The 15,553-nt window shown below is 34.5% G+C and overlaps 1 protein-coding gene across 1 annotated transcript in view; it reads left to right on the forward strand.

Moving 5' to 3' along the window:
- LOC107733961 (synaptotagmin-7-like) overlaps positions 1–15,553 on the forward strand; it is a 129,917-nt gene that overhangs the window by 33,519 nt on the left and 80,845 nt on the right. Inside the window, exon 2 of the mRNA XM_016545828.1 lies at positions 12,653–12,756. Coding sequence (XP_016401314.1) covers positions 12,653–12,756 — 104 coding nt within the window. The remainder of the gene's footprint in view (positions 1–12,652; positions 12,757–15,553) is intronic.

Raw genomic sequence — 15,553 nt, forward strand, 5'->3', positions numbered from 1 at the left:
TACAAGCTGTGAGAATCTGTGTTTCTGGGTCTCGCTCAGAGAGGAAAAAAGAAAGGAAGCGATTTCAGGTCAGACGTTTTTTGTTTTGTTTTTGTGAGCAGCCAAACACTCAATTAATGCTGTGAGTGGTATTCAGTTTTACAGGGGTTTTTTTTCATGAAAAGTTACTAAAATAGCATATATTTTGATACTTTTAGAAGCAAGTAATTAAATCTAGTAATTAATTATTAGCTTCTAAATGTAAGTATTTAAATGTAGAATCTTATAATTAAATTAGAAAAATATGAAATTAACATTAATAATTTTAACATAAAAACCACCAAAATAAAATATCAGATTTCCATCAACAATGTGTTTTAATCAGGGTTATTATAGTTAACTAAAACTAAAACCATAAAAAAATTACTTGACATAATTAACTTGAAAAATTACTTGACATAATTGACAAAATTAACTTGAAATAAAATAAATGTTGACTGATTTATATAAAACTCAACATTTTATTTTCCAAGATGTTGCCAAGTCAAAATTTCTCATTTTCATTTATTTTAACTTGATGTACTGAAATAACTCAAACTAAGACTGAAATAAAAATGAATAAAAATTATATAAATTTTTTTTAAAAACTAATAAAAATCACAAAACACAAAAAAAGTACATTTGAACTAAATTAAAATACAAACACAAAATATAAAAATAAAAATGATAAACTATAATATTACTTTAATCAAATAACACTGATTTTAATTCAAATTGTGTAATTGAAGTCATGGTGCATCTTTTATGTCCCACCTGTTATCATTGACACAGTCAAAAAACTAAACAAAAAAAAAACTCTTTGTCAATTAGCATTTTTGTCAGTGATTTTCTTGTATAATGAGATTTAATGGAATGAGTTTGGGATGAGACTGTCTGTTTGTTCGACCAGTGGCAGACAGGGGGAAGTGTTTGGGAATCGTAATAATAATAATTCCAAATGTAGCAAGAGCATCCAGGCTCAAGCAATGCACCTGTGACTGCTGAAATCCCAGCAGGACATTTTACTTTAAAAATAGATGAAGTTCTTTGGCGTAATATGATCATCTTTAGATGGAAAGTATCTTGTAATGGAAAGCCTGATCGTCCGGGCCGCTGTCTGGCATCATAGCTCCATATTACATAATCTCTGATTGGCTCATCCTGATTGTCTTTATTGGGTCAGACGTTTCTCGCTAAGACGCCCTGCTGAAGCATGTGGCAAATTACATCTATTTCATCACCGCCGAGAGAGTTTCAGATTGCAAGCCAGGTTGTTATTATAAAGGCAACGTGTTCCCAATAACCTGTCAGGACAAATAAAAGGTGAATAAATAAAATAGTAAAAATAGCAGGCTGTTGTACACTGTCTTTGTCAAATATGAAAGAAAAAAAACATTCGGTTTCTATCTCCCAATGATGGCGAGAGAATTTGCTTTTTTTTTTTTTTTTTACATTCTTCTTCTTACAAAACATTTTTATTTTTCACTTTTTTTTCTCTCAAATACTTTTTCCTAATCAGATTTTTATCAACTGTATTTTTATTTAGGCTTATTATAATTAACTTAAACTAAAACCATAAAAAAAAGTTACTTGAAAGAAAATAAACAGTAACTAAAATAAAATATTATAAAAAGCTTATTTTATTGTCCAAGAGGTTGCCAAAACAACTTAATGTACAAAAATAAGTAAACCTGACTAACTAAATAATAATAAATTAAAACTCCATAAAACATTTTTATTTTTCACTTTTTTTCTCAAATAATTTTTCCTAATCACATTTTCATCAACAGTTTTTTCATGAAAATACCATAAAATCATTTTACTTTTTAAAACATTTACGTGAAATCAAATAAATGTTAACCGAAATGTTTTATTTGCCAAGAGGTTGCCAAAGCAACATTTCTCATTTTCATTTAGTTTATTCGTTTGATGTGCTAAAATAACTACAACTAAAACGGAAATAAAAATGAGTGAAACTACATAATTAAAAAATTATGATAATTATAAAAATGAAAAATACAACAAAAAAAACATTCAAAATATGAATAAAAATTTAATTAATAAATATTATAAATATTCATAAAAACATTTGTATCTCAGAGATACCAAAATAACATGTTAATCCATATTGTTTAAAGGGGTGGTTGATTGCGATTTCACTTTTTTAACGTTAGTTAGTGTGTAATGTTGCTGTTTGAGCATAAACAATATCTGCAAAGTTACGAAGCTGAAAGTTCAATGCAAACGGAGATATCCTCTTTTAAAATTCTGGCAGTTTAATGCCTACAAAACCGGCTGGTCAACAAAAACATTCAAAATATGAATAAAAATTTGATTAATAAATATTATAAATATTCATAAAAACATTTGTATCTCAGAGATACCAAAATAATGCGTTTCTCAGAGAAGAGACAGAGAGGTGTGAAATAAAGGTAAATTATGTGAAAAATAATGCGTTTTTAAAAAAAACGAAGCATTAACACATGTTAGACTGCACCCCATAAACACAATCAAGCCTAGAAAAAAAAACACTGAACCACCCCTTTAATTGTTGTTTCAGATTGCTAGCCAGTTGTTATTAAGGCAAATAAAGGGTGAATAAAAAAAATAGTAAAAATAGCAGTGCTGTACACTGTCACAAAAAACAATTTGGTTGCTCCTGTTTTTTTTCTATCCATTTTTGTCAATTTTTTCCAATATGAATGAAAAAACATTCATTTGCTCCAGTTTTTTCCATCTCCCAATGACGAGAAATGCAGTTCCTCATATAGACACTGAGTTGATGACACCAGCAGACAGCTGGATCTTTGGGGACCGCACCGGGGCCGGAGTTAGCCTAAATAAACCTCTTGTCGTGCTGTGCAGACATGAAGGACTGTGAATCGGCTCCAGCCTCTGCCGGCCCGTCTGTAAGTAGGTTGCTGGAGACCCAGAGCGCCTGAACGCTGCCGTCTCCTGCTGTTTGGGCGGCGCTCGCTTCTGACACACTGTCAGGGTTCGTGTTTTGGACCTGGTCCTTTGCCCTGTGATTCTTCCTGATCTTTAGCAGCCGGTAAAGAAGCATCCCCCTCTGGCTTTTATCCCGTTTTGTCCACAGTCTGCATTTTTTCTTTGATCAGATCAAAGAGGCCCCAGTTCTCGCTGCAATTTAGCTGCTTTAAGGGCACTCACATCATTTGTTGATACATGGTTTACTAATAGCTTCCCTGTGGACCTGAAACCGGTGCGCAATCTGAAAGCGTTACTCTAGAATGTACTAGTGCATTTCAACCACTACATTTGAAGGTTGATTAGATCTTAATACATCATATTAATAATAAGTGAAGCCATTTGGATATGATACAGTATGGTGCGATACAATGATACAATACTATCTGAAATGGCTTTTGCATGTGAAAATAGATAGAAAGATAGATAGATAGATAGATAGACAGATAGATAGACAGACAGACAGACAGACAGACAGACAGACAGACAGACAGACAGACAGACAGACAGACCGATCGATCGATCGATCGATCGATAGATAGATAGAAGTTTGTGGTCTGTAATCAACAGTATGATTAAACAGTTTTAATCAACAGTATGATTAAACAGTTTTAAAAGAAATGTCTTCAGCTTACCAAGGCTGCATTTAGAATCAAAAATACAGTAAAGACAGTAACATTGTGAAATATTATTTCAAATAACTGCTTTCTATGTGAATATATTTTAAAAATGTAATTTATTGCTGTGATCAAAGCTGAATTTTCAGCATCATTACTCCAGTCTTCAGTGTCACATGATCCTTCAGAAATCATTCTAATATGCTGATTTGAAGAAACATTTCTTTCTGACTTTCTCAGTGAATTACAATCAGTGTATCACAATGGTACAAAACAAATATTAGTACTTCAGTATGTTGGTATGTTAACATTGTATCAGTTAATGAAATACTTTTTTGTTTTTGCTGTGAATTTAAGTTAAGTCTGTAAAACCTAAAATATTGCTACCATATTTTTTACCATAAAGTTCTGGCAACCACAGCTGCTGGTATTTTACCATAAATGTGACCCTGGACCACAAAACCAGTCATAAGGGTCAACTTATTGAAACTGAAATTTATACATCTAAATGCTGAATAAATAAGCTTTCCATTGATGTATGGTTTGGAAAATATTTGGCCGAGATACAACTATTTGAAAATCTGGAATCTGAGGGTGCAAAAAAATCGAATTATTGAGAAAATCGCCTTTACAGTTATCCAAATGAAGTCTTTAGCAATGCATATTACTAATGATAATACATTTTTGATACATTTACGGTAGGATATTTACAAAATATCTTCATGGAACATGATCTTTACTTAATATCCTAATGATTTTTGACATAAAAGAAAAATCAACCATTTTGACCCATACAATGTATTGTTGGCTATTGCTACAAATATACCCCAGCGACTTAAGACTGGTTTTGGTCACAAATGTCAGAAATGTTTTTTTGTTGTTGTTGTTGTTTGTTTGTTTTTTTACAGTGTGATATGATACAATACACTAGAAAAAAATGGTGTAGGATTTACTTTAAAATAGTTTTCAAATTGGTAGTAAATTTCAAAAATGATACTGCAAGTAACAGTGAATTAAACATGAAATTCTGAAGTAGAAAGGCTGAAATGTTATTTTCTTGTAAAACACTCTAACAATCTTTGCTTTATTTACAACTTCGAAAAATAATTGTATAAATAAGTGTATAAAGATGTGTAATCTCATATTCAGTATATTCAATCTATCCTTTGAAACTGGCAGATAGCTCTAGCTGAATGTGCGATATGCAATATCATGTGCAATATCAGATTCAAAACCGTTTCAACATTGCCCACATTCCTCGTTTTAAAAGAAACTCGGCCCTTTGTTTCTGTAATGATACCAAGAACCTTCTTGTTTGATTACCTGAACTCTCTGCTGTAGTAATCTGAGCTATTCAATGAGACGTCCATAGGGGGCTCTCAGACAAGCGTCTAGACCAGTGTTTCCCAACCGGGGTGCCGTCTGTCGAGAGCAGGGGTGCCGTGTAAAAAATCATTTTTTAATATTTTTAAATTGCTAAAATGTTCATAAAAGCAGCTATGATGTCTAGACGATATAAACATAAAATGCAAGATATATAAAGTGCTAATGTGCTATAGGTGCGTTATTCTTGGTAAAATTCAGCAGTTTTATCGAGGTAGGAACAAATGAAAGCTTCAGTCTGTTAGTTTTACACACTGGCATTCTCATCTCTTTCCCAATGGCAGCGGCTGGTATTCGCTAATAAGAGGAATCAGTACTGATACTTATTGCTCTTCTTATCACTGCCTGTTCATATAAAGTCTGTATGGGCTCATATTGCTTTATTCCTATGATTTTCATGGCTGTTTTGTGAATATGGGCCAATTTGTTTTTCAGTTGAACAGACAAATTTCCAAACCAGACTGTGATTCCGTAGCGAATAAGACTTTCAAGCGTGGCTCGGTAAAAAACAAGCAAGATGTTGCTACCCACCCCATACAGTCTCAGCCTTCTTAAAAAATAAAGCCTCTGTTGTAGTCGTGTGCACAGACTGTCAATGTGTGTCTTCCAACAAAGAACATTGTCCATATAAAACCCCAGGTATCTGTAAGATGTCACTTGCTGTATCACTGTGTCTTTAATGATCACAGGCTTGTGTTCAGATACACTTCTTGGGTCAAGGACCATTTCTTGTGTCTTTTTTACATTTAACGCAAGACAGTTCTTGTCACACCACTGAATGAAAGTATCTATTTGACTGTGGTAGGATGATAGATCCATGTCTTTGTGTAAGAGACTCAAAATGGCAGTGTCATCAGCATATTTCGGGATATAATTATTAATATACTGCATGTGCTCCTGTAGTTAGTTGTGTACAAAGCAAAAAGCACGGGTGATGACACACAACCTTGTGGCACTCCTGTGTTACTGTATCTGACCTCAGAAAGTGTCCCATTGACCCTAACCTGCTGAGTTCTGTTATTTAAAAAAAGAATAAAACCGTTTAATTAAAAGAGCACTGACACCCATGCTATACAGCTTCTCTAAAAGCAGATGTGTCTGCACTGTATTAAATGCTGAACTAAAATCAACAAATAAAATACGAGCATAGGCTTTAGTATTCTCAAGATGCTTAGACACAAGATGAACAATGCTAAGAACAAGCATCCTCAGTACTCCTGTTCTGCTTATAGGCAAACTGACAGGTGTCTAATAGTGACTCTACTTCTTTTTCCAGCAATGAGATTACAAATTTCTCAAAACACTTCATGACACTTGAAGTCAAAGCCACAGGACGAAGATCATTATTTGCTCTAGCACCAGGTTTTTTAGGAATTGGTGTTATGTCTGACTTTTTCCACAGAGCTGGCACAGTGTGGGTATCAAGAGATCGCTGAAATAAGGGACACCATGCTATTTCAAGCTCTTCAGCGCAGTTTTTTTAACAAAAAAGCTGGTAATCTGGCCCAGTAGCCTTGTTGGTGCGCAAGCACCTGAAAAGGTGCTGCACATCACGTGGGTCTACTTCCACCCAGGGGGTATCTGAGGCTGAGGGAGTGAGATGCACTAGATAGATCCTGATAGACAAACAGTTGTAAATGACATGATTCTAATTTTTGGGTGAACTATTCCTTTAAATCACTTTAAGTATACAATCATGCGTCTACTGTACATCATCAGCTGTGAAAGTTCGACTGAAATCCGTCGCTGTCTATCACTCAGTGCCATTATGCCCGTTCAGACGTCCCATCACACACGAGTGAAGGATCTGCTCTCATGCCTTTGCTTTGGATCTGACCCACAAATAATCTTGTCAGTTATTTGGCACAACCCTGTCAGAATCTTTCCCGCCGCTGCTTGAGACATGTCTGATGAGACATGGCACGACCCCATTTGTCACACGGTGCCATGACCCAAAATGCACCGGGCCGCAGGGATGTTATTATTTGGGCCAGTGTCTCATAACAGACTTTATCAAGAGGATTTTCTCAACATTGTTTACAGGTGAGGAGTGATTTTCATTCAGGCAGTAATTGGCTTGTGGTATATATGTAGTGTCATATCGTTTGACCCTGATCCCAAAACACAGATTAGAGACCGGGGCTCAGAACTTAACTGAGAATGACTTTTAATTTCCCATTCAGTTTGTACATTTGAATTTGTATGTAAAGTAGAATTAAAACAAACTGAAATTCGAAGAAATTCTTATTCAAAAGTTTACGGTCAGTATTTTTTTTTTCAGCAAGGATGCAAAAACATAATTAAAAGTGACAGTAAAGACATTTATAATGGTACAAAAAAATTATATTTCAAATAAATACTGCTTCTATTCATCAAAGAATTATATCAGTTTACACAAAACTTTTAAACTGTTTTCAACATTAATAATAATAATAAATGTTTCTTGGGCAACAAATCATATTAGAATGATTTCTGAAGGATCATGTGACACTGAAGAATGGAGTAAAATGAAAATTCAGCTTTGATCACAGGAATAAATTACATTTTAAAATATATTCACATAGACAACAGCTATTTTAAGTTATATAATATTATTACCATTTTTACTGTATTTTGATCAAACAAATTAAGTCTTGGTGTGTTCTTTTCTTTTAAAAACATCAAAAATCTTACAGATGCCAAACTCTTGAAAGGTATAGTGTTAGAAGCCGTTCACAAAGAACGCGTTTTTCCATCCCAATGCACTACTTTTCTATTGTTTTTCTATGTAAACATGCACTAGACGGACACATATGACCGTAGCGCTTGTGTCTCGTGTCTTTTGCAGTGTCTCGCACACATGAGCGCCGCTCGCACATGATTTTTTAGGGTCTTCATGAAATGTCTGCAACATACTTTGTTTAAAATTCCTCAGTTATCGTGTAAAACATCACCCTTTTTACCTTGTCAAAAACAGCTCTGATCACAGCGACCCGTTTCGGTGCATGTCTCTTTAAATGATAATTAGCTACTGCTCACCCCGCCCCTCTCTTCTGTTTTCTGTGTATTCAGGGGCGCATTACCATCAAAAACAAAACTAATCCACTGCGTCCTCAGTGGCACTGATGTCAGGAGAAAATGAAAACTCTTATGTTCACTTTTATATTCAACAAAACAAAATACAAAACACCTGCATTGCCTACGAGACAGTTGTCGCTACAGCTGCTCAAACGTGGAGAAAATGGCGAACAGCGTACAACTGGCTGAGGGTGGAGATATGCTAATACAGGACAGTCCGTCTGCGGTCGTGGGCGGGGCCTGAGCAGTATGACATCATATTGCTCAGAAAATCAAAACGGATAATTGAGACTGTTTAGTTTTTTTGGGAATTAAAAAAAGGAGTGAATGGATTTTTATCATTGGGTGGTTGTGTCCACACACTGCTAAGACTTATTTATATGCAATTTTGCATCCGATGTCCCCTTTATAAGGCCCTGTCCACACGAATGCGGTTATTTTTAAAACCGCAGCTTTTTCTGCATGGTTTGGCCGTTCGTCCACACGCAAACACAGCACCAGGTCACTGAAACCGAACATTTTTGAAAACACCTGCCAGGGTGAAGATTTTCAAAAACTCCAGTTGCAGTGTTATCGTGTAGACAGCGAAACCGGAGTTTTTGGCTTGTGACGTTGGAGCCTGCGCTGTTGTCTCCGCCTACTGGAAACTTTTTCAGGCTTCTGATTGACCAACATGGCTTTACGGTTGAGATTATATCGCCACCTGTTGGTTTGGCATGCTCTTGACAGTGCTTCATAGCATGCGTTTGCGGTTTCATGTGGACAGAGATTTTTTTAAAAACGGAAGAAGGAAAAATTCCATTTATAAAAATACCCGTGTACGTGTGGACATGGCCTAAAAGAATTTCAACTTTTACACGCAGCGTTGCTCATCAATGTCAGTTCCAAAACAGTGGACCAATCAGAAAACTCCGGAGGCGGGGCAAGCGTTGCGGGTCTTTGTTAGCAACATAGCGGAAGAGGCGTTCTGGGCAGTGCTTTTTTTTTTCATTCCTGAGTGCTGCCTCTCGTGTTTTTAGATGCAAAGACGTGTTCTGTGTGAACGGCCCCTGACTCTAATTTCTAACCAGAAATTCAAATTTGGACAAAAAGCGAGTCAAAAAGCCTTGTTTGAAAGTTTTGAAAAACAAAATTTTTTAAGTGTTTATTAGTCTACATTCCTTTTCATGTAATTCCAGTTCAACTTCTTTTACAGTGTGGCCGATTTACTTCAAATTCACACTTATTAATTAAACAGGAGCCAGTTTTTCAGCTCTGAATTTTGCCCTGTCAGAGTAATCATTCACATTTGAGTCTGTCTGTCTCGGGTCATTTTCTGATCCTATTGTCTCATCTTCTCTGTATTGCTTCCTTTCTTCCCTCTCATTGTTTCTGCTTCGGAAAGGCCAGAAATGCTTTATAAAGTTGCTAATGGTGCAGTCAATGGAGAGTGATTTTCAGATATCACCCCTCAGAGACACTTTAGACCAGAAAGGGCTTTTCGTCTTTCACAGTACAATGAGTGTTACCAACACAAGTGAAGACATCCACAGGTGAATACAAATGTCCACAGGAATGAAGTTGAAATTCACTATGATCACTAATACATATCTGTGTTTTCCCCCCAAAGCTTTCTTTCAATGTCACACTATTATTTAAAAATAATTAATCATTTATTTTCCCCATATTTTCAGGTTTTTCATTGTGGTGTGATCCATTTCAGATAAAATGCTTCCCAAATCAGTAAATGAATGACTGAATGAATGAATGAATAAATACAATTAAAAAGTGCTCATTGCACTGCAAATCATATTCTTAATCAGTATTTTAAAGTATGTTTCTTTAGGATTTTATCTGAGGCCTTTATCATTAATACACTTTTATTATTTTATTTTTTATGTTTTATTTTATTTTTTAACCATTTTCTTCATCACTCATACGCTGTTTTTTATTTTATTTTTTATTGTATTTTTATACTTTGTATTCTTTATATTCTTTTATAAAGCATGTTTCTTCATGATTTTGTACTAGACCTTCATTGCTTCATTGCATCATAGTTTTTTCTTTTCTTTTCTTTTTGTTTTATTATTTTTGTAAAGCATATTCCTTTAGGATTTGTATTGAGACCGTTATCACTTATACACTATTTAAAATTTTTTGTATTTTAATTTTTAAAGCATGTTTCTTCATTTCAAAGAAAAAATACCTAAAAAAGGTAACTTTATTTACTTGCATAAAATAGCTATAAGATATTGAGACTTGTTTTAAGAGAATAAATCTTGAAATAAGTAAATTTTTCTTACCTTGAGTTTGTTATATTACACAATTTAACTTAGAAATTTATCTTGTTTAAGGATGTTGAGAAGTTTTTACTGGAAAAACAAGAAATAAATACTAATTACTAAAGCTTTTTTAATATCTTTTTTTTATAAAAATTTTTTTCAGTGCAGTGCAGTCAGACGGTTTCTTCTCGTTTAAGTGGGCGGTTCTTAGCTAGGATGTGAATCAGACTTTATGCTGTTAGTCAGACGTCTGGCTACACAAGACTAATAATCTGATACCATTAAATAAAAGGATAGAAAAATTCCCATAACCTCAGCACACGCTCTCTCTCTCGCACACATTTATCTCCTCTTTCTCCTCTCACTGTAATTTTCCTCATTTTTATATTTCTTAGAGGCATTATAAAATCATTTATCCTGCTCCCTTCCGCCCCCTTTCTGACAGAACCTCTACGGTTCTTTTTCTTTTTTTGTTCCACAATATATATTATTTCCTCTTTTCCTCGCCTTCTCAGTTACCAAATTACTGTCAGATTTTCTCTCACTTTTTTGATCTAAAGTATTACCCTTCCAAACGTTTCAACTGTGCTTCTAAACACCAGTTTCAAAAGGAAATAAGAAAGAGGCGATCGCTTTCTTTCAGAGCTTTTCCATTTTGCTGGTCTTCAACACCACATCTCCTCACCTCCCACCTCAATCTCCTCGGCTCTGAAAGTCTCACGGGCGTGCTGTGACTCAGACCTCACCTAAACTCTCATGACGGGGTCAGTTCAGTTGTAATATATTTCACATGTGTTTTAGTCATTTTAACTGGATTACACGGCTGCTCTCCGTTCTGCCCATCTCAGTGAAAATGAATCACTTTTCTGAGCAGCTTGCTTGCGTTTTATTTCACCGCCCCCTCTCACTTCACTGCTGCACCAGAAAAATCCATTTCTGTCCTTCAAACAAAGTTTCTTTACCTAATTAAAAAATGCCAATGGGGCAGTTTAGTACAGGTCAGCTTAATCAAATAATGAATTAGATGTGCCCCCATGCCTAATAAACATTTATTAGCATAGATTATTTTTATTTTATTATAAAGCATGTTTTTTTAGGATTTTTATTTAAGGCATTTATCACTCACATGCATTTTATTCTTATAATTATTTTTATTATTATTCTTTTAGTTTTTGTACTTTATATTATTTTATTATTAAATATGTGTATTCGGGATTTTGTACATGAGACCTTAATCATCCATGCAATATTTTTTTTAACCATGTTTCTTCATTATGTACTTCATCACTCATATGCTAGTTTTCAATTGTATTCTTTTATTTATTATTTTTATTCTTTTAATTATTCTTTTATTAAGCATGCTTCAGGATTTCGTACTTGAGGCCTCCATCACTCATACAATATTTAATTTTATTTGTTTTATAATTTTATTATAGAGCATATTTCTTCAGAATTTTATTTGAGACCTTCACTCAAATGCTATTTTATTATTTTTATATATATTGTTTTTAGAGCATGTTTCTTCTATGTACTTCATCACGCATACACTATTTTCATATTTATTTTATTTTTAGAGCATGTTTCTTCATGATGTAGTACCTCACTCATACTATTTAATGTTTTTATTTCATTTAAGTTTTATATTATTTTATTATAAATCATTATAAAACACTTGAGACCATTATCACTCATAAGCAATTATTTGACAGATTTGTTATATTTCAATATTTATTTATTTATTTATTTCTAAATCTGTTTGTTTTATTGTTTTAAGCATGTTTCGTCAGGATTTTTACTTGTTTTTTTTTTTGTGTGGTTTTTTTTTTTGAGTTTGGTATGTTTTTTAGGATATACGTGCCTGAGAAAGCTGTGTCACTTTGTCCTTCAGATGACACAACCACTCATTTTAGCAGCATTTAATTTAGTTAAAAATGTGTGCATAAACTGTTAAATATGTGCCCCCTTTGAAATGCTAAATGATCGAAACAGCCTCATGACATTTCATAAAAAATTGAAAAAATTTTCCTTGCTATTTTGAAGTATAAGCATGGTCCTAGTGAGCTGCCTTGCTGCAGCATCCTCACCAGAGATAGATAGATCCTCACCAGTGACTGATTTGGAACACTCTACATAGGCAGCAACTCTGTGTGCCACATAAATAGCACCATGCACTCTCAATTGATTCCAATAGAGTTTGACATTAGCTTGTTGATAAGCTAGTGACATGACTCAGATTGAATAAACGTGTTAACGAAAAGTTAACAGCAACATGCAGTGTTAATGCATTAACTTTGACAGCTCTAATGTTAAGCAATCGTCTCTCTTCAGGTTCTTTGTCTCTGAGTGTGTTCCTGGTATCGGTGGGTTTAACGGTGTGTGTCGTGTGGCTGGTGGCGCTATGCGGGGTCTGTGGATGGTGTCAACGCAAATTGGTGAGTGATGCACAACAGGAGGTTTACAGTGTCTTAAACAAATGTGATAATAGACATTGACATCTGTTAGTGTGTACGATTGCATATACAATCAGTTATGTAAAAGTTAATATGCTTTTGTAGTGTGGTTTCATAGTGTCTTCTGTTTCATGGCTGTTTGTCTATTACACTCTGACAGCAGTGTACCAACATCTGAAAGATAGATAGATGCATGTGCTCTGTTCCAAAACCTAGCTGGCTGACCATGTAGGCAACATTTTTAAGGCATTGTAAGCATAGCATTTAGCAAAGAAAGGCAGGGAGTCTTTACAAGTATGTCTTGCAGAGAATGCAGTCTCAGAATGCACTGCAACAAGCTCAGTAAAAAAAAAAAAGATATTTAATTAATAAAACATTAAATTAACCTCAGTTGTATTGATAACAGTTATAATTAGATAATCTAAGTAAAAATGAATGATTTTTATTTGCATATACTAAATGTTTTTTAAAGAAGTCTCTTAAGCTCAAGGCTGCATTTTTTTGATGAAAAATACAGAAAAAAACATAATATTGTGAAATATTATTACAATTTAAAATAACAGTTTTCTATTTTTATATAGTTTTAAGCTGAATTTTCATCAGCCGTTGCTCCAGTCTTCAGTGTCACATGATCTTTCAGAAATCATTTTAATATGCTGATTTATCAATGTTGGAAACAGTGCCTAATAATTTTTTGTTTAATAATTACCACCAGAACTGACTGGAGTAATGTCTGCTGAAATTCACAATTAAATATTTTACGGGGGGTTTTTTGTTTGTTTGTTTGTTTTTAATAAATGCAGCCTTGGTGAGCATGAGAGACTAAAAAAGTTTTTTTTTTAAATGTAGAGATCCCAAACTTATACACAGTAATGTATGCATTTACATTAACTCCCGACTCTGTTTCAGTTAGGATTCCACAAAGTGGTTGCTAATCTTCCTGGGGTCCACAAATCTTTACAAAATAGCAAAAATCATACAAATAATTAAAATAAGAACAAAAATTAAATTACACTAATCACATCACAGAACTATACACATTAGCAGTAGCAGCACATAACACATACATCTACATATTTATACATACTGGTAAAAACAAATGTATAGCCTGAATGCACTGTAAGTCGCTTTGGAAAAAAGCATCTGCTAAATGCATAAATGTAATATTTATAAGCATATCTTTACATTTTCTTCAAAACACATATGTGCAATTACTCTATCGTATATTTATATGGAATCATATTCCAAGCAACAGAGCCACGATTGTCTTTTTCATCAAATTTGTTTGTGGACATGGTAAAGAGTGTTGAGCCTTACTCACTTGACGTGTTTTATAATCATGTCTTAGAAGACAGCTACATATTTAGGCAGCTCAGGTTTTGGAGCAGAGCCATCATGTCATCAAGTTTGAAATGGAAACCTACTATAACTGTGTTGGGTGCTCAGTTGTAAAATAGAAGAAAATAAGGAGTTGCCTTGGGGTCATCTAATTATTTTTGTTTGCCATTTCCACAAATTGATGTTCTGCACACAAACAGATTGATGAAAAACTAAAAACGCAATGGAAGGATTTAACAGCGTATTGTTAGTATTGCAGGAGGAGGGGGGCATGATGTGCCCTCGTTTGTGTTTACATCAGACCTCGATCCAGATTGCCTTTCAACAGTTGTAAATCTTATTTTCTGTCTGGATAATTAGCTGTTGAGCCTGTAGTTTTCTGTTCAGCCTCAGCATCTGCAAAACAAGGTTTGCCATTCAACTCGTGTAAAGCAATTCAGCGCAAGGCGGCCAAATGAGACCGAATCGTGAGGGAGGAAAGAACGTGTATTAAGGAAAAATAATAATTAGGCTAAATGATTTATATATAAACATGAAAATGTGATTACACCCACTTTTTGATTAATAGACAGTTGATAAATAGAATCCACTAACAAAATTAATCACCTGGGCTCACTTTAATTGAATTACCCTCTTCCCAAACGGATCACCTATTATTCAAACTTAATTACCTTTAACACATTTAATGTGTCACTTGCTTTTTGCCTAGAAGAGTAGCCGAATGTGGAGGCATGGTTTCTCAACGGTGCATAATACAAATCCAGGTTTTCCACTCGTCAGCTGAGAGGAGCGATGGGTTTCGAGATGGGCAGCGCTAGTGAAAGAGAGGAGGAGTGAGAGGCAGACGGGAAGACTGCAGGGTGGCTAAAAAGAGATTTCAAGCTTTAATTACACTCAGTAATGACTTCCCCACCACGTGCCCGGCCTGCGGGCATCTACCGTCTTAATGTTATTACAATGAGGGATTACAAACTCGATTCTCGTTTTATTCGTTCATGCTATTCGGCTCATTTTCTGGTGCATCCTCTTTTGCCATTTTCAGACGTGGTACTTTTCAGTCTAAATCAGAATGTGATTGTTCTCCCGTCCTCTGTTTTCATAGGCTGTTCTTAATTGCTGTTTGGTGACCATAAAATGATTAGCAAAATAGTTTTGTCATCAAAAGAATGGTGTTTTCACACTAGAGCTTTTAGTGTGGAGCAGGCCCATCATTGGGGGGCAACTGGGAATGTTGTCCTGGGAACTGTGAATCTGCCAAACTCAAAGCTTTTTATTAATGCAAAATTATATATGTGACTGATTTCTAGAAGTGTGAACCTCATGAAAACATTTTGAGAAAAAACTGGGTGTCTCTTCAACTTAAGTGCGTTTATTTTATTTTCCAACAATGTTCCACAGTGGACATGAATGTCTCAGGAAAAGTCTGTCATTTTTTTTTTTT

This window comes from Sinocyclocheilus rhinocerous, unplaced genomic scaffold (assembly GCF_001515625.1).
Source record: "Sinocyclocheilus rhinocerous isolate Xijiao unplaced genomic scaffold, SAMN03320098_v1.1 scaffold760, whole genome shotgun sequence".
NCBI classification, from domain to species: Eukaryota; Metazoa; Chordata; class Actinopteri; order Cypriniformes; family Cyprinidae; genus Sinocyclocheilus; species Sinocyclocheilus rhinocerous.